This window comes from Mauremys mutica, chromosome 1 (genome assembly GCF_020497125.1).
Source record: "Mauremys mutica isolate MM-2020 ecotype Southern chromosome 1, ASM2049712v1, whole genome shotgun sequence".
NCBI lineage: Eukaryota > Metazoa > Chordata > Testudines > Geoemydidae > Mauremys > Mauremys mutica.
This window is the reverse complement of record NC_059072.1, coordinates 158,776,867-158,798,608: the sequence shown is the minus strand read 5'-3', so window position 1 is coordinate 158,798,608 and position 21,742 is coordinate 158,776,867. Positions and strand designations below refer to the sequence as shown.

Genomic DNA, 21,742 nt, shown 5'->3' with positions numbered 1-21,742 from the left:
TTTGAAAATCAGCAAAAGGGTTATCTAACTAAAATTTATTATGAAACAAAAGGCAAAAAACTATTATGTACATAGTTTAGTCCTATTTAGTGTCTACTCGGCGCTTTTTGGCTTGTCTCTTGTATTCATTAAATGGAGCAACTCTTGTCACTGTCCAGCAATAGTCTGCAAGAATTGATGGGCTCCATTTGCCCTGATAGCGTTTCTCCATTGTTGCAATGTCCTGGTGAAATCGCTCGCCGTGCTAGTCGCTCACTGCTCCGCAGTTTGGTGGAAAAAAATCTAGATGAGAGTGCAAAAAATGTATCTTTAGTGACATGTTGCAACCAAGGCTTTTGTATGCCTTGAGGAGGTTTTCCACCAACAACCTGTAGTTGTCTGCCTTGTTGTTTCCGAGAAAATTTATTGCCACTAACTGGAAGGCTTTCCATGCCGTCTTTTCCTTGCCACGCAGTGCATGGTCAAATGCATCATCTCGAAGAAGTTCACGAATCTGAGGACCAACAAAGACACCTTCCTTTATCTTAGCTTCACGTAACCTTGGAAATTTTCCACGGAGGTACTTGAAAGCTGCTTGTGTTTTGTCAATGGCCTTGACAAAGTTCTTCATCAGACCCAGCTTGATGTGTAAAGGTGGTAACAAAATCTTCCTTGATTCAACAAGTGGTGGATGCTGAACACTTTTCCTCCCAGGCTCCAATGACTGTCAGAGTGGCCAATCTTTCTTGATGTAGTGGGAATCTCTTGCACGACTATCCCATTCGCAGAGAAAACAGCAGTACTTTGTGTATCCAGTCTGCAGACCAAGCAAGAGAGCAACAACCTCCAAATCGCCACAAAGCTGCCACTGATGTTGGTCATAGTTTATGCACCTCAAAAGTTGTTTCATGTTGTCATAGGTTTCCTTCATATGGACTGCATGACCAACTGGAATTGATGGCAAAACATTGCCATTATGCAGTAAAACAGCTTTAAGACTAGTCTTCGATGAAACAATGAACAGTCTCCACTCATCTGGATTGTGAACGATGTTGAGGGATGCCATCACACCATTGATGTTGTTGCAGGCTACAAGATCACCTTCCATGAAGAAGAATGGGACAAGATCCTTTTGATGGTCACGGAACATGGAAACCCTAACATCACCTGCCAGGAGATTCCACTGCTGTAGTCTGGAGCCCAACAGCTCTGCCTTACTCTTGGGTAGTTCCAAATCCCTGACAAGGTCATTCAGTTCACCTTGTGTTATGAGGTGTGGTTCAGAGGAGGAGGATGGGAGAAAATGTGGGTCCTGTGACATTGATGGTTCAGGACCAGAAGTTTCATCCTCTTCCTCCTCCTCATCTGACTCAAGTGAGAATGATTCTGGTGCATCAGGAACCAGCAGTCCTTCTCCGTGGGGTACTGGGTGTATAGCTGATGGAATGTTTGGATAATGCACAGTCCACTTTTTCTTCTTTGACACACCTTTTCCAACTGGAGGCACCATGCAGAAGTAACAATTGCTGGTATGATCTGTTGGCTCTCTCCAAATCATTGGCACTGCAAAAGGCATAGATTTCCTTTTCCTGTTCAACCACTGGCGAAGATTTGTTGCACAAGTGTTGCAGCATATGTGTGGGGTCCACCTCTTGTCCTGATCTCCAATTTTGCAGACAAAATAAAGGTGATAGGCTTTCTTAACCCTAGTGGTTATACTGCGCTTTTGTGATGCAAAAGTCACTTCACCACAAACATAGCAGAAGTTATCTGCACTGTTCACACAAGTACGAGGCATCTCTGCTCACTTTGGCTAAACAGAAATGTGTCCCTTTGCAAAATCAAACACTGACAAATAAGAGAGCACGACACTGTATGATTTCTACAGCTGATATAGGGCAATTTGTTCAGCAGAGTGATGTAAGCTTCGTTATGATTGCATCATCCATGACTTCTAGGAATAACATGATGCAATTCATATCATGTATGACGCAATACCAGCTTCAGATTGCATCATTCATTGTTTTGCCTAAAAAGCAAGTACTGTCCAAACCCAGTCATAGATTTATTCATAGATCCAGTCAAAGATGTATTTTAGTCATTTCTGGTTTAAATTGAGATCCCTTCCCTTTATAACTCTCTTATCCTCCACCATTCCCAAGTCAAGGGTCGTATATACTGACCCAATAGCATCACTTGAAAACTAGAGCCAATCAACAATTTTAAGCATCATTTTCGTTCTCAGTGACCCAGAATTAGTAACGTTTGACTACATTTATTTCAGAAGCATTTTGGCTGTAGAGCAATATAAACTGCATGCCACTCATTTTCTCTCTAGTACTACAAAAGAACCAGGGGGATGAATCAACTCAGCTGGGCTTAGAATCTGCTTCTAGGGAGCGTAAATATTTTAAATCTTGCTATGAATTCTTTGGTAACAGCATAAACCCCAATGCCACTTAAAGTGTCCTCTAATCAGGGAAACTTTCTCTGATGAAGTGCAGACTTTGCTTCATTCCTCTAGGGGACTGTTCTCTCAACCAGTCACTCCCATCTCCTCATACTTTCACCCCCCTAACAAGACAAGTGGCAGACATTTCTTCTTAATGCTTTCTTTTCCCCACTTCCCCCTTGTCCAATCTACCCCAGGTGTCACAAGAACAGTGGTTGTATGGAACAGCTGGTTACTTCTTCACTTGGCCTTGTGACAATCTAATAGGGGTTCTCCTGACAGCAAAAGGTGGGTATCCACAGAGCCCAGGTTAAACTACCAAAGTCCTGTCCAGCATGCACGGGACTCTGTGAAAAACCTGGCCTGCGTTCTCTAGGAGCTGGGCTTTTCTTTGGTTGTTTAGAGACCCTGGTTAGATATCTGGAGGGGAGGCCCCCAGAATGTTAAGACCTTTCACAATTCTCATTCCTTAAGGCACTTTAAAGGTGACTTACTGAGGATTTGTTCAAAAATTTAGTTTGTGCCCATTTATGCTCTTTTTGATGCATAAAGAGGTCCTGAAAGATTGGGACCCCATGCACCTCCATCCCCAAGGTTTCCCCCCCATTTGTTTTTTAACATAAAAATATGAAGAAGGCCAAGTATAGTCTTCCCAGTAGCTGGCGTTCTCAGAAATGTACATTGTGAGTTTTCATAGACCCTAACTGAGTGGAAGGGAAGGGGCTTATGAATCTTAAACAAAGACATCCTTTGTCTCAAATGCTCCTCGGCCCTCTCCCCTCTCAGTGAACCAGCTTTTGCTCCCTCAGTGATCCTACAAAGACTTCCACATATACTTAACTTTATGCACTTTACATACTACTCATCATGTGCAAAGTTAAGCATGTGCAGGATCAATGCCCAAGTGTGATATCATAATCCTACTAGTTCTCTAGTAATTCATAGAGTCATAAGAACATAAGTATGGCCATAATGGGTCAGACCAAAGGTCCATCTAGCCCAGTATCCTGTCTTCTGACAGTGGCCAATGCCAGGTGCCCCAGAGGGAATGAACAGAACAGATAATCATCAAGTGATCCATCCCCTATTGCCCATTCCCAGCTTCTGGCATCTAGAGTCTTCTAGCGTAGGTAAAACCTGAATTTCTAATGTACAAAAAGAAGATCTATCAAACACACCTATCTTTCATGCCTTCTTTATGGACCATAAAGAAACAGAGCAGGATGCAAGCCCAATTTGGTGGGGGGTTTCTTTCTTTCCCCACCCCTCTTTTTTCAGGGCAGGATTATGTGAAGACATTTGTTAAAAACCTCTTCTCTCCTTTCCAGTCAGAGTAATTTCTTTGGGATACTGGATAGTCATTAAAACAACAGTTCATCAGTCAGTAATATTCACATTTATGTACTTATTCACCCATCCTTTCTAAAGTTCAGAGATCTCATAGGAGTGAGTCACCTGTCCACCCCAAAAGACTAGAATAATGGAAACACTTTAGTGTGTGTATTTTCAGTACAACCACATTCCAGTACAATCAGAGAATCAAAGAGACACCTTCTGCTCCCATCCCAACCCAGGAACAGGTTTGGCTAGAAACAGGTTCCTCTCATGTGTCGCACACCCCACCAATCAAAACCACTTTCCACAAGCACTCAGGGCCCTTTAAAGACAGGCTGAGCTACAGGGGGCCTTGCTTAGCTTTACAGGTGTGGTTGAGTTTCTGTGGGATAGCAGCACAGTAAAGAAGGTGAGTAAATTGCTGTATTCCTTTTAATGAGGTATTCAAACTACTGCTGTGTGACACAATAAATAAGGAGGGTTTCAGAGTTAATGGTTTATTTTAGTTCTCTAGCACTAGAAGTGAGTGGGTGTTTAGTAATTGGGTGGAATTAACTGCAAGAGCTTATTAAGTAGCTTTTCTTTTCTACCTGCAGGCTGCCTACTCTGTATTATCCCTTTAATTTGCTTCTTGAAGGGATATTACCATTTAGAAAAAAGGAGAGCTATGTGTTGCCAACATATCTGGGGGGCAGGAAGTAAGGGTCACAGCTAAAGTGTGAGCTTTACACTTACTCCTCCTCTTCTTCTGAAAGAAGGAGGGGGGGACCCTCTTCTGGTTTGGCTCCATAAAGCTAATGAGGGAGGGAAGAAAACAATTGTTCATCCCAACTTTATTTCCTAGGTGATTACTCTGGATAATTAAACAGGCACTCTAGTGTTCTGACAAGCATGCTTTCATAGCAAACAATTTCTCTCTAAAGGAGACTTAATTAGTAAGTTTGGTTGAGGCTTGTTTGGTGAGGCTGTTTCATTACTGTGGTCTGAAATAACTGGCTGGCTACTCTTCCTTTCTTAAACCTCTAATATTTGAGTGCTGTTAAACAAGCTGCTGTTTCATTTCAGTGGTGGGTGAAATTATTGGAGGAGCTTGTATGTATGGTCGTTCAAAGATAGTAAAGTTCCTAAGGGCAAACCAACACTTGTAAAATGCTCAGCTCCTATAGAGTGTTTTGTTGTTTTTTTTTTAACTGGGGGTAGCTGTGTTAGTCTGTATCCACAAAAACAACAAGGAATCCGTCCAGTGGCACCTTAAAGACTAACAGATTTATTTGGGCTTAAGCTTTTGTGGGTAAAAATCCCACTTCATCCACAATGTTTAAAGTATTCTATATGGTGGCTAAACTTATCCGTAAGATCATCTCTCTCTCTCTCTCTCCCCTCATCTTTAGTTAGTATCTTAAATTTTGGAGACTAATCATCAAGGTCCTCAAGGCTTTTTCCACTAAATGTCATTTTGTCTAATGAAAACCTGACTCCCCTACTGTCAGCCCTCAATTACCCTTTAGCAGCTGTTCAGAATGGACTTTAGAGAGGCCAAGAGTCTAATAAAAATATTTCAGCTTCTGCTGGTGACAGGGACAAGATTTGAGCTTACACAGAGCTCTTCTTCAGGTCAAGAAGAGCTCTGTGTAAACTCATCTCTCACCAACAAAAGTTGGTCCAATGAAAGCTATTATCTCACCTACCTTGTCTCTTTAACATCCTGGGACCCACACAGCTATACCACTGCATACAAGAGTGGAACTCTTATTTTGAATGCATGAAAGAGGCAGAATGCAGTAACCCTCCATGGTTAGGCTGAGAAATGGCTTTAAGAGACACACCTTGGTATTTGGCTGAAGTCTCTCATTATCCTCACATAAGTGAAAACATTTTTCTAAGGCTGGAAAGGAAATGCTCTGTAATCTGGGCTTTGTTAATTAGAGAAATAGCAGGTGTGGTCCTTGCACCTCTCAGATGAATCAGGGTAAAGGCAGGTTAGTGCTGGGTGGGTGAACCAAATCTTTCTGCTGCTGTCAGGCTTGGTTTGTTTGTTGTGCATGAATGACTCTGAATGTCACTGCTGACGCATTTGGAATAGGCACCTTGGATTGAATGATGGGTAAACCCTACATGAGATTGCTCAGTAAAATGACCGGGTCCCTTGTCTCTAGCTTCTTACCGCACTCATTAAGAATGTGATACATGAGCAGCTCCATGAAAGTGGGAGGAAGGGAGGGGGTGTCAGGAGAGAACTGGTAGTGCATTTACCTAGTGGCTATTCTGAGGGGACCACTAATGTGATGGGCAAGAAGAAAAGATGTGACACACACACACACACACACGTGGCAGTGCCTGCAGAATGAAAGACTTGTGTCTTGCAGAAGGCAAGGCTATATGCCCAGTTTCTTCTGTAGTCATCAGTATTGGTGTTCAGTGAGAGTTACCCGGAGTGCTGCGCACACACGCCCTTATCCATGTCACTTTCCAGTTTATGGGGAATAGATCAGGTTGTCAACTTCCAGCACAGGAGTTAAGTATAATGAAGGACTAAAAACTGTCTTGATCTGGATTTGCTGAAGCTGCTGCTGGATGAGGGATGTGGCTGCTTGGTTTGGGCACCCAAAACACTAATGGGCTTAGTTCTCAGTGCATTCTTTCCACTTCCCCCACTGGCCTTATGGGTCTATCACAGCCTGTTGTGTGTAGGGGGAGGGAGTATAGGCCAAGCCCATTCCTAGTGCAGCTTATGGGGCACAGAAAGCACAGACCTGCCCATAGTTTGCTGAAGAGCAGTGATGCTGCAACTCTTGCCGTCTGACTAACTTACCTAGTCCCACATGCTCTAGGGAGAGAGAGGAACTAGGTCATAGCCACATTTTGGGAGTGGCTGGTGGGACAGCTGAGGGAAAACATAGGGTGCAATGGGGTGAGGGGGAGTGGAACAGAAAAGGGATTTCAAGTGATATCTACTGAACAGTTATACCCAGAACTGCAATACTCTTGATGTGGTTACTCTGAAATCTAGCAAGAGTTTATCATTTGACTTAACTGACAACAATGATTCCATTCAAGCTGAGGGTCTAGATTTCCCCTGAGAGGGAGGAAACCCAACCTCTGGCTTTCCTTTTGTTTCATATAGACCTAATATATGAAGCACTTGGGGTCCTAGGTGAAGCCCCATCTTTCCCCTGCCTTCAATTGGACTGGAGGCAACTTATGTTGGGTTGGAAACCAATACAAAAACTAGCTTTATATGAAAGACGTAACCCCTCTTCTGGACACCCTCGACTAAAGACAACAGACAGGAGTTGCTGGCATCCATCTCTTTGCCAGGTATGGGAGGAGAAGGCCCTCCTACTATTCCAGATCAATGTAGATTTGAGGTCTTTCCTACACGTACACATGTGCAATTCAACCAAGACTAACATGCAGAGTTTCTTCTCTTACCTCTGCAGGTGCCTTAACGTAGCAAGTGCTATGCTAATTGATCTCACTTGTAATTTATCCCTGCTCTGAGGTGTTTAGAATGAGCTGATTTGGAACGTTTGAAGTCCCAGGGCATTCATAGCTCATCTGTTTCGGAGGAGAGATTCTCTGGTTGTCCAGTAGGTCCAGATGTTGTCATGGCACCTGGTATGGTTTTCAGTCTCAACTAGGCATTCTTCAAAGGTAGGGGAGTACGATTTCCCATCTGTCACATGGGGAAACTGAGGAAGTAACTTTCTTGGTGTCACACCAGGAGATAGTGGTGGAGTTGGACAGAACTCAGGGCTTTCTGACTCCTACTAGTGTTCTAGGCACTGCATAATGCTGCTCCATGTGACTGTTATCATAATGCCTTCTGATAAAGGTTCTCTCCCTTCTTTGTCTCTGCATTTATTTCATTCTATTCAGCCTTTACTCTCCTTGTAACTTCATGTTCCCTAGTAAAGGGCTGGTGCCTTTACCATGTTACTAGGAATCTGTCACTAGGCAGCTGGCACACGGGTGGTGATGACTATATACCTGCCCCAAAAGCAGGTATTTTGAAAGTTGACCCTTCCTTTCTGTGGAAGTCTTGGAGGTTCTCTCTTGGGCATGTGTGCACACAATAGTATCAGGCTTGGGGCAGGCAGGATCTGGCCAATAGAGGAGGCTCTGAGAACATGCAGTATATCCAGAGTTTGCAGAAGGCATTTAGCTCATAGGGGGTGAGGGTGTGGCTGGGAGGACACATCCTAAGCAAGATTCCTCAAATAACTGGCTGGTCTGCAATAACCTGGGGCTAGTTCCACATGAGGACTTAAGCACTTTACACCCACATTTAGACACCACTGAAATCCTCCACCCCCCTTGCTCAGCTGGTGCCTAACTCTATTGGGCCTTTAAAGGTGAAAATTCAGGCTCTTGGAGTCCTAAAGTCTCCAAGTTGCCTACGTTTCTGCTAGAGAGCGCATCCAGCCACCTCAGCCTAGTTGCCGATCTCACACCTCAGACACAGCAGGATCCTCAAACCAGGCATTCCCCTGCAGACCTGACCCAGTGGCTGTGCTCAGAGCACCCTTAAACTCACCATGGCTGGTGGAGAGGAGGTGGCTTCTCTTAGAACCATTGGCCCAGTGGTTGGCGCACTCACCGGCAATATGGGAGACCCATGTTTAATTCCCCGCACTGCCTAATGTAGAGCAGGGAATTGGACCAGCATTTCAAGTGGTTAGGGCACTCCCTGTAGAGTTATTCTCACTCCCACTCCAGCCCGATATTTATTTCACACCCAGTGGGGCAGCTTCAACAGGAGAGACTGAGGGAGCCCAGACATCAGAATATCCAATGCTCAGTGGTTAAGAGCACTCACCTGAGACGCCCCAATTTGAACACTTTCTCTTCGGGCAGAGTGGGGGGACTTGAACCTGTGTCTCCCCCACATTCTGGGTGAGTGCTTTAATCACTGGGCTAAAGCTTATAAGTGGGGAGCTGCTACAAACTTCCCGCTCCTCCCCTGCCCAGTTTCTTCCAAAAAGCGGCTTTGCCACCTGACTCCACATCTGACAATCCCTAGCAGAGAGTGGTGCTTCCCTCCCAGCCCCAGGCTGAGTGCACCACTCCTCGGCATTTTCCCATTGGCTAGCTTAGGTGGTTACCTACTCAGCCCTGCTGCTTTTGTGGATCCTTTCCTTAGGTGCCTCTCTCCATTGTATCCCTATCCATTGTACAGGGAGCCTGGGTACCTGCTCCAGGGCTTGTGGATTCCATTTGGTGGCAAGAGACCTAAATTTTCAGTGCTGCAACATTGAGAATTGCAACACTTAAGCCCCTATCTGGGTCTAGCTCCTAGTGTCCAACCTATGCCCAAGAGCAGCCCTGACCCACAACAATCTGATCCAGAAAAAGCCTCCTTTGAGCTTAGAACCATCTCTTTCCCATCCCAGGTTCTAGTAGGGATGATTTCCTTCCCTTCCACTCTGTCTCCTGCCAGGCAGCTGGCTAAGGAAAGGCTGTGTGAGGTTCTTTTAAAACTACACTGTCCTCAGAGCTTGAGGCTCCCTAAAAACTCCTCTTCTCTCTTCTGTACAAGTGCATACACCAGACAGTGGCTAAACCAAACTGTAGGAACAATGTCTAATTTGAGGTTGGCAGGTCTGCAGCACTGTGCTTGGTTCGTGTAGACACCCAATTACATTACAGTAGGACTACAAGTGAAGCGTCCATAGAGAAGTGGTAAAAATGCCCAAGGTCTGTCTATGCTAGCAACTCCACCACTGCTGCAGCTGCATGGAATTCTGGTTGTCTTTTGCCATTCGTGTAAGAATAGCCTTAGAAAAGCTATTGTAGAGGGAGGTAATGGAAGCTTAGGTAACTGTTCTTTCTATTATCAGGGTGGTAGCAGTGTTAGTCTGTATCCACAAAAACAACAAGGCACCTTAAAGACTAACAGATTTATTTGGGCATAAGCAGATACAGAAGTGAGGGCTTTTTTACTCACAAAAGCTTACGCCCAAATAAATCTGTTAGCCTTTAAGGTGCCACCGGACTCCTCCTTTCTATTGGTGTCCCCATGCTTGGTCCACCAGAGAACTTCCCGTGACTTGTTGGTTGCCTCACTGCATTTCAGAGGACCTAAGGAAGCCTGTAGTAAGGGAGACCAGGGCTTAGTAAAGAGGAAGAGATCATCAGGTGTGCATTTCTTCTCAGCCCAGCTTTTCCTATGCAGGGTAACGTTGCATCCATCTAATATTTGACCGTATGGCTTTGTCTATACTAACATTTCCCTCTGGGGTTAACAACAGTATGGAAACTCGAATAAGAAATTGCTAGGGAAGACATTCCAGGAGTGGACTTGTTATCTTATCAGCTCGTAATCTTTCCCCTGTCCCATTGGTATAGAAGCTGGTACGGATGAGGCCTAATTTAGGCTTCTGTTAACAGCTCGGGTTTTGTGCAGCTCCACACAATCACAGCTGTTTTTTTCCCCACTCAGTCCCGCTTGAAGGAGGGGTTTTCATCACCTTCCCATCAGATAAAGAATCTAGACTTGTCTTTTTCCAGGGTTCTTGACCCTGTGGAGGATGCCTCCATGCAGCTCACTGGAGAAGAGTGAATTTCATGTGGAGTGCCTGGGACTAGAATTTTTTTTTTTTTTTAAAGTATAGGTCTGCTTTTATTTCCACATTCAACCTGTTGAATCCCGCTGTAGTGCTGCTTCAGCACACTAACATACATCATATGAAAAATGGTTCTCCTGCTGATCTTTCCCTATGCAAAACAAACACCTGTCCATGCACCTAGGACATAAAAAGAGTCCTCTGCAAAGAGAAGCATTGTGAGCGTGCAAGATACTGGAAGGTGCATAGATAATGCTCACCTACTGGCAACAGTTCAAAATTGCCAACTGGTAAGCAATGCTCAGAAGTCAGACAGCAAATACTGGTGGTGGATTTAAAAAGAAAGACAACCCCCTCCCAAATGAATAAAAAATTAAAAGCAGTGCCTTTCAAATAGCCCCACTGCTGACAGTGAGGTTTAAAGGCACTACAATATGTCAGAATGGAGAGAACCTGGTGCATTCACCGTCCAGAGTGAGAGAATATGGATTAAAAATTCCAAAGATGGTGTAGGCTTTCTGAAAATAAATGAACCCCTTTTCAGTACAAGATATGGCGGTGCACAGTTTTATTGGACTACTCTGGTTCTGCAATGGTAATAATTTCTTCATTGATAAAAAACTCCAGTCTCCTCTTCCCAGTCATCTACATTGCTGTCCAACTCATCTGTGTCCACCCCTCCTCGCAGCTCTAGAGGCTCATTCTTCTGTTCCAAATGCAATTCTTGTGCCATCTTGTGGTATTTCTTGAACTCCTCCATCATTGTACGTCTTCTTTCTACGAGCTCCTTTGAGGCTTTGGTTTGGCTTAGACAATCCTTCTGTTCAAAAATCTTGGAGTACCTCTTCAGGTCCTTCTTAATTTGCTTTATCTGATCCTGGCTGAGCAAGGTTGGAGGTCGGGGTCTCCACAGTAGCTGGCAGAACCGGTCTTTATTATTTTTCTGAAGGAGACGACCCTGGAAGGTCCACAGCCAGTATGCATTGTCCACCTTGTGGCTCCATCAGGACACAGATGTCACAACGTATCGGCCTGTAGGATCCCACTCTACATCCGAGGCTGTATAGGACTAGAATGCAGGGTAGAGAGCTTTTGAGAATGTAGCTGGAATGCTACTAAGCTAGTATGCCATGTTCCCGCTGCTAGTGGCTCAACTTCCTCCCTCACGCCCTCTCTGTAAGGAGTGCTTTAGGGTAGCTTTAGTTCCCAACCTGGGTGTGTCTCACTAGAAAGACACTAGATCAGATTTGCTGCAGGTTATCTGCTGTAGAAACCAAAGGAAGTAGCACTGCTTCAGAGACAGAAGCCATAGCCTGAAGTACACAGTTGGAAAAGGAGCCTATGATCTCTCCAGTAGGTATGAGTTGGGAAGAAAGAAGTCACCGGAATGTATATACTAGCTAGAGACCAAAGCCCTAGACTAGACTGCTGTGATTTGCTGGTATGCAATTAGACCAGATATCTCTGACCTGGACCCAAAGCACTATAGGAAAATGAGCATGCTTGGTGTTTATGACAAAGCAGAAGTGGCCACCACAAAACTGTGGCTCACATAGTGCAATTGGGGAGGGGGAGGTTTACAGGATGAACGGCTGTCTGGGATGGAGCAGACGTCTTCAGTGAAGACCTGTGTAGGGTCGATCCAACTCTTTAACTCCTATGCCTTGTCTTTCATGGTATGCACAGGGACTGTAGCCGTGATGTAGCTGCATCAGTGGAATAGTGCTTATGCTACAGGTTCACACTGTGGTGCTGCCAGCTGGTGGGTAAAAATCCTAGTGTAGACAAGGCCCCAACCATCTTCAGCAGCCCACACAAATATTGCTGATCTCCCTGCCAATTGGATGACTGGGGGAGCTCAGACTACTAACAGGATAACGTTTTTCCCAGCACTGACACATCCCTTCTGAAACTGGAAGCTGCGGAGAAGAGTGTATGTGGGGGCTTGTGGGGTTCTGTTTGGCTTTCCTCAGGGATAATGTCCATTTCTAGAATAAACCTGTGAGACTTACGTGTCTGAACACTTTTCTCCCCCCTCCAGGTTGCATGAGGAGCTGAAGATGGCGAAAGGTGATAATGGAGTGCGCTTTTTCCAAGCCCTACTAATTCTTGGCAATGTGATTATTGGGGTAAGTGATCCTGAGGCTGTGAGGGTGGAGAGATGGTTTCTTTAGGGGCTCTTCACTCCTCATCAGATGCACTGTAATAAAAGGCACAGCCCAGCAATGGGGTCATTCTTCATGTTACTTTATTTAGACTGAAGTGGTAAGTGCAAGGCTAGGTAAGAGGTCAAGGTCCAGGCTGAGTCGTGCAAGCAAATGAATTCAGTAAGGGATGGATGGGTGAGGGTACCTGGCTTAGTAGGAAGTAGGGGCAGCAACAGCACATCTAGAAGAACAAGCTTTTGTGCCATGGGTTCTAGAGGGAAGATCCCTGGTTCCTGAACGTCTCTTTCCAGCCCAGTTCCTTCCCACAGTGACAGGAAGGGTTATGTTAATGCCGTTCTTAAAGGAATGCTCCAAATCTTGTTTTAAGACAAGCCCAGCAGGTATGATCTGTGCTGGCCTGGGGAAGAAAGGGCCCGCGCTCAGTGGGTTTTATGTTTCCAATTCCCATGGGAGGACAAAACACAATGGATTGTGGGCCTGTGGGGAGGGAGTGATCTCACTGAGAAGTTTGTGCCTTGCATGTGGGGGCAGGAGGAGGAATGTGATTAATAGAAGCTCTCCTTGGACATAGCTGTGGTACTGCTTTGGGCTGACCTGATGGGAGTCTGACTTCTGGTTCTCAGATGTGCGGCATTGCGCTGACAGCAGAGTGCATCTTCTTCGTGTCGGATCAGCAGACTCTGTACCCTCTGCTGGAAGCCACTAATAATGATGACATCTATGGTGCGGCCTGGATTGGCATCTTTGTTGGCTTTGCTCTCTTTAATCTATCTGTCCTGGGCATCATTGGAGTCATTAAGTCAAACCGGACGATGCTGCTGGCGGTAAGTGGAGTAATATTAGTCAACAGGTTGTTAACGGACTAAGATCATGTTATCCCAGTCTTCTGCCCCCTGTGCTCACGAGCTGTTGAACGCAGCTAACGTCAAGATTTGGGTTGTAATGGCATTAGGGCCCAATGTTCCTAAAGGGCCACCCCCTTCCTCTTTGACACCTAGGACAGCCACATTGTCCACAAACAAAAGGAATCTGTAACAGGAAGAGGGACATGAGTGTGGGAGACTATTTCCATGGTAACTAAGCCACAACTCAAACCCATGACTGCAGGTGACCAAGAGGACTGAACCTTGTTCTCTTCAGAATAAGTTGGCACTTGCTACCTCAGCTTTGTTCTATTGAGGGGGGAAGAAATCTTGGAAAACCAATAGGGAAAAGGAGGGAAATGGCTCCTTATTAACTGAACTGAGCTCAGTAGGGGGTTCATATCATAACAGGCTTCCCTTCTGCCATTATCTGGGTTGGTTTGAGAGAGAGATTCTGAGGGAATAGGAATCGAAATGGTGGTCTCGTGGTGGGTTATGGTGCCTGTCACCAGGTTTAGAGGAGGCAAACACTGCAGTGGAAGTACTGTAGCTGTATTACAGTTGTCTGGGTTTTTAGACAATATGGTCTCACCATTCCTTGGGGTACCTTAATATGACAGCATGTGGCTACAGGTGAGGTACAAATGCCTTGATTGGTCTTTGAGTCTCCAGCAGAATCCTGAACAACATATTTGACATGGTCATACAGTGTAAATTCCAATTGACCATTCAAGCTTGTGTCCTCATTATTTGCTGCTGGGTGGCATCAAATATTGATACCTCTAACTTTGATGTTCAGTAGCCTAGGAAGATTGAATCACTGCTGTGAGGAAACTTCACCTTCCATAATATCTATACAGTTGGGAGGTATCTTGGAGTTGCTGGACAAGCCGTGGACAATGCTAAAATGGTGTTCATATGCTTAGTCAACAGATCATTATGCAGCTTCTTGTCTACTTCTTCAGCAGCTCTATTAAAGAGGCAGAGTGGAGAAGTCTGATCTGTGCCTACAGCATAAAGAGCAATCCAGAAATTCTGTGAAACAAATTTTAAGACTGTTAACATAACTAATTTTCTACACCCTGTAATGAACCTCAAACTTGCACTCTCAAGATATCAGTGGGGCAAAGAATGTAGCTGCTTCCTAAGAAGGATAAGACACCACTATTGATGATCAGAGCAGTCAGAGTGCCATTAGGCAGAATACAAATAAAATGAGCATATGAACCCTTATGCTCCAGGGAATAAGACAATCCCTAACTAATGACAGGGCTTCCCTTAAATACATTCCATAATCTGGATCTGTTAACAACAGGGTAGAACTTGGATGAATGGGACTCTCATGGTGGAGGAACTTAATTCTGAGTCTCAGGGTTGTTCAGGTAGGGTAAGGATGGAGGTTAGTGCCCACAGGGTGGGATGGAGAAGGAACCCTGCTCCAAAAGACCTTTAATCTGATGTTGTAACACCACACTTTGAAATGCAGCATGTTGTGAGAATAGACTCAGGTTGGAGAGCTAACTGTACCTTCTGCTCTGCTTCTTTCCCAGTATATCATTCTGATGTTGGTCACATATGGATTTGAAGTGGCTTCTTGCATCACAGCAGCAACTCATCGAGATTTTGTGAGTGGTGGTTTCCCATGCACGTTCTCTCAAGAGTAGGATGGAGGTGGGGTGTTTGAACATGTCCACAAAATGCCAAAGCTCTAAGCATACAATGCAGCTAGGGCAGAGTGGAAACCTGGGGAGGGCTGGCTAGAGACTGGACAGTAATGGATACTGCTGAACCACTGAATAGAGGGCCTAGTCTCCTAGGGGCATGTGTAATTCTCATAACTTGGGGTCAAGGAAGGAAGACTTTCCTTATGCAAGCTAAGTCTGTCTATTAACTGAGGCTACTGGATCATGACATGTTTTTCAGATGGACAATGCTATTGTAGGTATTAATGATGGAAGACATCTGGTCCTGCCATTTGAGCATTACTAGTGTAAGGGAGAGACCCATGTAGGTTCTTACAGCTGTTGGAAAAAGTTGTATGTGTAGTACTTGGCTCCAAACAAACCTCCAGACACTAACAAATAGCTTCTTCCCTTGCCTCCTCTGAGGCAAACCCTTCTGAGGACATGTTCAGCTGTCAGACGCTGGGAGCATCAGAAAACCCATAGATCCCAGAGTCCTGTTCTCCAACCTGAGATGCTAGGAGTTAGAGGAGGAAGACTTCCAAACTAACCTGGATGTCCAAAACTGTTTGCTGGTTCTCTACTCCTAATGAAGCAGAAAACCTACTCAATTCAGAAAGGCATCTAATAACATGGGCACAAGCAAACAATATGCATTTTAATATGGCTAAATGTATCTATCTAGGAACAAAGAATATAGGCCATATGTACAGGATGGAGGACTCTAATCTGGGAAGCAGGGGCTCTGAGAAAGATTTGTCAGTAATGGTGGATAATCAGCAGGACATGAGCTCCAAGTGTGACTGGCTAAAAGGGCTAATGCGGTCCTGGGGTGCATAAACAGGGTAATGGCAAGTAGTGGGGAGAGAGGTTATTTTACCTCTGTATTTGGCATTGGTGCGACCACTGGAACTGTGCGCAGTTCTGGTGCCCACAATTCAAGAAGGATGTTTATAAATTGGAGAGGACTCAGAGAAGAACCAAGAGAATGATTTAAGGATTAGAAAACATGGCTTATAGTGATAGATTCAAGGAGCTCAGTCTATTTAGCTTAACAAAGAAAAGGTTAAAGGATGACTTACTTATAGAATGTAATCATCTATATGGAGAACAAATATTTAATGGGCTCTTCAATCTAACAGAGAAAGGTATAACAATCCAATGGTGGGAAGTTGAAGCTAGACAATGTGTGGGGTTTTTTTTTTCCCCTAAAACATCTCTGGGAATAATTTTTTGGAAGTTCTCTGGCCTGTTATGCAGGAGGTCAGACTAGATGATAGTGGTCCCTTCTGGCCTTGGACTCTATGAATCTAATAACATCATCTGTGCTCTCTATCTCATTTGCCCTGTAGTTCACACCCAATCTCTTCCTGAAGCAAATGTTGGAAAAGTATCAGAACCCAGAGCCAGCCAACAATGATGATAAGTGGATGAGTGAAGGTGTCACCAGGACATGGGACCGCCTCATGCTACAGGTGACCAGTGCTCATATAACTAAAGATTACACAGCTCTGGAATTTCTCATTGTCACCCTAGAATCTTTCAGTAATAAAAGAATTCTAGAATCTGGCTTGGAATCTTCAGATGTGGCCCTGCCTAACCTCCAGCATCCCAGTGGTGCTGGTGCATCAAATGACACTTCAGGCCCCTGAAATATGTCAACATGTTACTTTTCCTATAAATCTGTTTATGCCTGGTGTGATGCAAGCTAGTAACTGTTCTGGGGGTGGGGAGGCGGGGGAAGGAGGGAGAAAGGAGGGAACCACTGAGGACTGGATGTCAGCTCCTGTATAGTGCTTGTAGCCCTGTGTTGCAGGGGGATCTCAATTTTCTTTCTTTCTTCTTCCAAATCCAGAATCAGTGCTGTGGAGTGAATGGCCCCTCTGACTGGCAGAACTACATGTCTGTGTTCAGAAGCAAGAACAGTGACTCAGAGTTCCCCTGGCCACGCCAGTGCTGTGTCATGGATGTCCAAGGAATTCCAATCAACTTGGATGGCTGCAAACTGGGAGTCTCCGGCTACTATAATAATAAGGCAAGAATCTCGCTCCGCTTTTACTGTCATTCTCATTGATTAGTGGGATTATCTCAATGCTTCATTTGTAATGAAAAGAGGTGCCAGGGCTAAAGCAATTCTTCTACATTCATGACTGATGCAGCAAGCCCAGAGGAGCTGGGGCTATGAACTGCCAAGCCGAGAGGTGCCAGGGCTCAGCCCTAGCACAAATTAAGCACTGGATTATCTCATGGGGATGGGGGCAGCATGCCAACTGAAGCACAATGGGATTGGAAGCCTATGACATACTAGGGGGACAGAATAGATCTGCTAGTTCCCAAAGCCTTTCTGAGGAGGAGAAACTTCTGTAGTTTCCTGGCCACATCACTGGCCCAGGACAGAGTAATACAGGAGCATTCCTCATATTTAGGACATAGGTAGGGCCTTACCAAATTCACAGCCATGAAAGATGTGTCACGGATCATGAAATCTGGTCTCTTGTGTGCTTTTACCCTATACTATACAGATTTCATGGGGGAGACCACAGTATCTCAAATTGCAGGTCCAGATCCAAACGAGAGTTGCAGGGAGGTCACAAGGTTATTTTACAGGGTCATGGTTTTGCCACCCTTTCTTCTGCACTGACTTCAGAGCTGGGCAGTTGGAGAGTGGCAGTGCAGAAGTAAGGGTGGCAATACCATACCATACCATCCTTTCTTCTACGCTGCTGCTGGCTGTAGTGCTGCCTTCAGAGCTGGGATCCCAGCCAGCAGCTGCTCTCCAGCTGCCCAGCTCTGAAGGCAGTGCTGCTACCAGTAGCAGTGCAGAAGTAAGGGTAGCAATACCACAACCCCCCTTACAATAACCTTGCAAACTCTCCCTACTTCTTTTTGGGGCAGGACCCCTACAATTACAACACTGTGAAATTTCAGATTTAAATAGCTGAAATCATGAAATTTGCAATTTTTAAATATTTGACTGTGAAATTGTCCAAAATGGACCATGAATTTGGTAGGGCCCTAGACGCAGGAGACAATAGAGGGGTGTTGTTCCAGTTCCACTGGAACAAGATGCTAGCCAAGGACAGTAGTACCCAAAGGAATTGCATTCTGAGGGTATCTGGCTTCATGACCAAGAGGGTTGGTATAGTAGCCAGTGTTGGCTGAGCACCAGTCATTTGTGACTAAACTCTCTTAACCTACCCAAAGGGCTCCATTCTAGAGGTGGGAAGGGACAAAGCCGTGTTAATAGGGTACTATGTGGGAAGCTTTTGCCAACGTCTATGGCTTAAAAGGGACTGTTGGTTCTTTGATGCCTTTCCCAAATGCTAGCAACCTGCCGTGGTGCAGGGCATGGTAAATTGTACCTTGCTCAGTTTTTTGGGAGCATGGTGGGCAGCCAGAGTGGCAGTATCCAGTCAGTGGAGCAGCCTGTTCCCAGGGAGAGACTGCTGACTGCATGTAAGATGCATGTTTGGAGGTGGGGGTTATGGGGAAGTTCAGGTGACCTTAGCTTCTAGCAGCTTAGCAGAGGGCTGTCATCGCCAGCTATATTCCCTCTGGCAAAACAGAAAGCTCATGTTCTGGTGATTTTGGAGTGAAAGGCATAGTTAATACAGTAAGTTGGCCTGAAGTATTTGAGAGGGATCTGTTTCTAGAGGGAATATAAAGCCATAATCTAGATCTATTTCTTCCTCTTGTATCAGGGAGTTAGCAGAGCCCTAGGGTGGGATGCCAACTGTGAGCAATCTCCTAAGACCAAGTAGAACATTCTGACCATGGTGGCTGCATTGCAACCAAATCATGTTCTAGTTTACTTGTTAATGTCATGCAAACTAGCTAGTTCAGTGTTCTTGTGGCTCTTGGAGAATGAGAACCCCACCTCTCTCCAAGAGAGATCTGAGCTTGTAACATAGTTGGTAAAAGCTCAAACTCTGGTCTTGACTTGCTTATTGGCTCTGCTCCCACAGGGTTGCTATGACATTATCTCCGGTCCAATGAACAGACATGCTTGGGGTGTTGCCTGGTTTGGCTTCGCCATTCTCTGCTGGACTGTGAGTACCTAATATCTGATCTCTTCCCTTCTCCCCCCCCCTCCCCCACATGAAGGGAAATGGGGATTGGCACTGGTGAAAGGACTGATCCCTGGAGACCCTGGAGAACAAGTAGCTCTGCATCCAACCGTAGGGCCATTCTGAGTTGGGAACGGGCTTGGGGGCAGGATAAGGGATGTGGGCTGCCTTGAAGGACAGTCTGCAGACTAAGCTGCTTTAGCTCTGTTCCATTAAGTAAGGTTGTGTTCTGAAGATCACCAGTTCTGATCTGACCTCCACGTGCTGAGAAATTAATAGCAACTGTGCCTAATCCCCGTAAGTGCACCCTGCTGATGTTCAGAATAAAATCTCTGTACTCACTAACTCGCTTTCTTTTAACTCTGCAAATCAAAAGTCTCTGTCAGTGGACTGATCCCATGGCCCACAAAGTGAAAGTTAAGTGTGCTAATAAATATGAACTCCCCCACCTTAGCCTAGGGGTAGGTGATGGATGTTTCCAAAAAAGTTTGCTGCTGTTAATGCAAACAGATGTTCACTTGAGTATTCACCACTCCTCTTATTTGCTCTTTGCCAACATTTGTGCAGCTCTCAAGTCTTGCTCACAGAAAAGTGTCACTTACTCTTGCTGGAAGTGTTCATGTGGCCACTTCAAAGCTCTGGGCTTGTCATGAGAGCAGAAAAATACACAACTTGGAGTATTTGCTATTCATGATGAGAAATAGTCACCTAAGAAATAAATAGTCATGGCAAAAAGTTCAGGAGCAACCTCTAGTCTGAAGGGACATAGGCTGTGGGACATAGTGCTTAACTGCAGAGTTGTTGGCTGCAGATAGCTTGTCCTGCTCCTGCTCAACTCTTGCATTGAAGAGTTGGCTCCTGTGTGAAGACTGCAACCTTCTGTGGCTACCGGGGGTGGATTCGGTGATGGAAATCCCTGACCTGACCCACTGAAAGGCTGAAATGTCATCTGACAATGAGATTGTTGCATGTTTTCTTTTTAAATCTGCTTTCTTCATTATCTAATGGCCGTGGTGTTTTTTTTTTTCTTTATAGTTCTGGGTTCTTATCTGCACCATGTTCTATTGGAGCAGAATTGAATACTGAGGATCCAGTGGCCTCCCAACAACCCCTCTGAAGTGTTTGGTGCATGAAACTGCATTAGTTCATCTGTACTATTCCTCTTGTGCTATGGAGGATTTGAGGCTCTCCCAGTCCCCCCATTACCATCCTTCTCCCCCCCCCCCCCGCATCTCCCTGAAAACCAGACAGACTGGTACACTGAGCTGATCCTTCCAAGAAAGAACATGCCTTCCCTTAGCCTCGCTGAAGTTCTGTAGGTTTTACGCCTATTAACTGACCCAAATCCTTCACTGTTCTGAAGACTTCGAGTCTGAGAGATGCTCTGATCATTCCAGAGATGGCCTTGAAAAGGGAAATAGCCCATAAATGTACTTGCTCCAGAAAACAATTTCTTTAAACTAGGGCTAATGTAAATGATATCAGAGCAAATTTGATGCACAAGGCTGTTGGTATATAGTATAAGTGAGAGATGCTGTCACAACACCAGAGAGCCTTCCTCCCTGCAAGGAAGAGGAAACTTGAACCTGTAACTGCAGGAATCACCAAGTTTATTTAACATTCATATTTAGTTCTGGCCTCTGTTAAAGATATCCATCTTCTAAGAAGGAGGCAGACTCTGTTTTCTTCCCGCTGCCATACCTAACTTCTCAGGCTTAAAGGATAAAAGCAGGTTACTAGTCAACCCAAATCAAAGGCTAGTTCCTTACATCATCATATGCTTCCTATGTTCAAGCCTACCTCTGGTTTTTCACTGATAAGCTATACAACACCCATCTCTGAAATGGTGCCAATGCATGCAATGTTTTGCCTCCTTAATGTGACTCAACAGTTTTCACAGCTCGGTGGAGATCTTGAAAAAATGCAGTTTTGTACTCGGATGCATTAACAGGACAAAATATTCCTCCTTTCCCATCCCCACCAGCCTACTCCACTTTCCACCTCCGGCTAACTCAATGCATATAATTGAGCCCCCTTGATCAAGTAGAGTAATTTGCTTTTAAGGACAACCATTAATTCTTACTCATATGTTCTTCTACAACCTCACTGACCCCCAGTTCTGTCCTAGCATAAACAGTTAAAACTCCCAGTTAGGTCAATAGTAACTGTCTGCTTAAGTCAGGCTTAAATGGGTCTATTCTGGTCTGGCGTAATTCCTATTGAATGTTTTGTAAGTTACATGCATTGTGTGACACATGCTCCTTGTACAGAATGTTTTATCTGAAATCCATTTAAGTGTAGGGGGTCAGCTCCTAAGAACCTGCCAGCTGCCCTGATTGTTCCAGTGTTTCTGTATATTCTCCAAATCTTTAATAAAAAAGCTGAGTTTCAAATTCTCATTGTCCAGGATCTTGAGTAAATGGAGGCTACACCAGCTGCCTACAGACACCTGAATCTTGGGCAGTGGAGATCTGGGTTCAAAAAGTTGGTGGCTCCAAACTTCTCGCAGGTATTGAGTTGCCACTGTCTGTGCATCTAGAATGTTGTGCTGTGGAAAAATGTGGCACTGAAGAGACTTGCCAGTCTAATCACAAAGGGCTGTGGGCCAGAACTCTTGAATTAGAGGTGGG

At 45.0% G+C, this 21,742-nt stretch overlaps 1 protein-coding gene across 1 annotated transcript; it reads left to right on the top strand.

Annotated features, from left to right (window-relative positions):
* Positions 1-4,056: 4,056 nt before the first annotated feature.
* On the top strand, positions 4,057-21,500 carry UPK1B (uroplakin 1B). Its single transcript, XM_045005196.1, has 8 exons — positions 4,057-4,175; positions 12,374-12,461; positions 13,124-13,324; positions 14,914-14,988; positions 16,398-16,520; positions 16,901-17,080; positions 19,011-19,094; positions 20,148-21,500. Exons 2-8 carry the CDS (start codon positions 12,393-12,395, stop codon positions 20,196-20,198), a joined length of 783 nt encoding a protein of 260 aa, XP_044861131.1. The 5' UTR covers positions 4,057-4,175; positions 12,374-12,392; the 3' UTR covers positions 20,199-21,500.
* Positions 21,501-21,742: the final 242 nt, after the last annotated feature.

What these genes read in the sequence shown, in the direction of transcription:
- UPK1B (XM_045005196.1), top strand. Translation starts at nt 12,393, where the DNA reads ATGGCGAAAGGTGATAATGGAGTGCGCTTTTTCCAAGCCCTACTAATT. An exon ending in GGGACCGCCTCATGCTACAG is followed by an intron (nt 16,521 to 16,900) that starts GTGACCAGTGCT and finishes TTCCAAATCCAG; the next exon opens with AATCAGTGCTGTGGAGTGAA. An exon ending in TCGCCATTCTCTGCTGGACT is followed by an intron (nt 19,095 to 20,147) that starts GTGAGTACCTAA and finishes TTTTCTTTATAG; the next exon opens with TTCTGGGTTCTTATCTGCAC.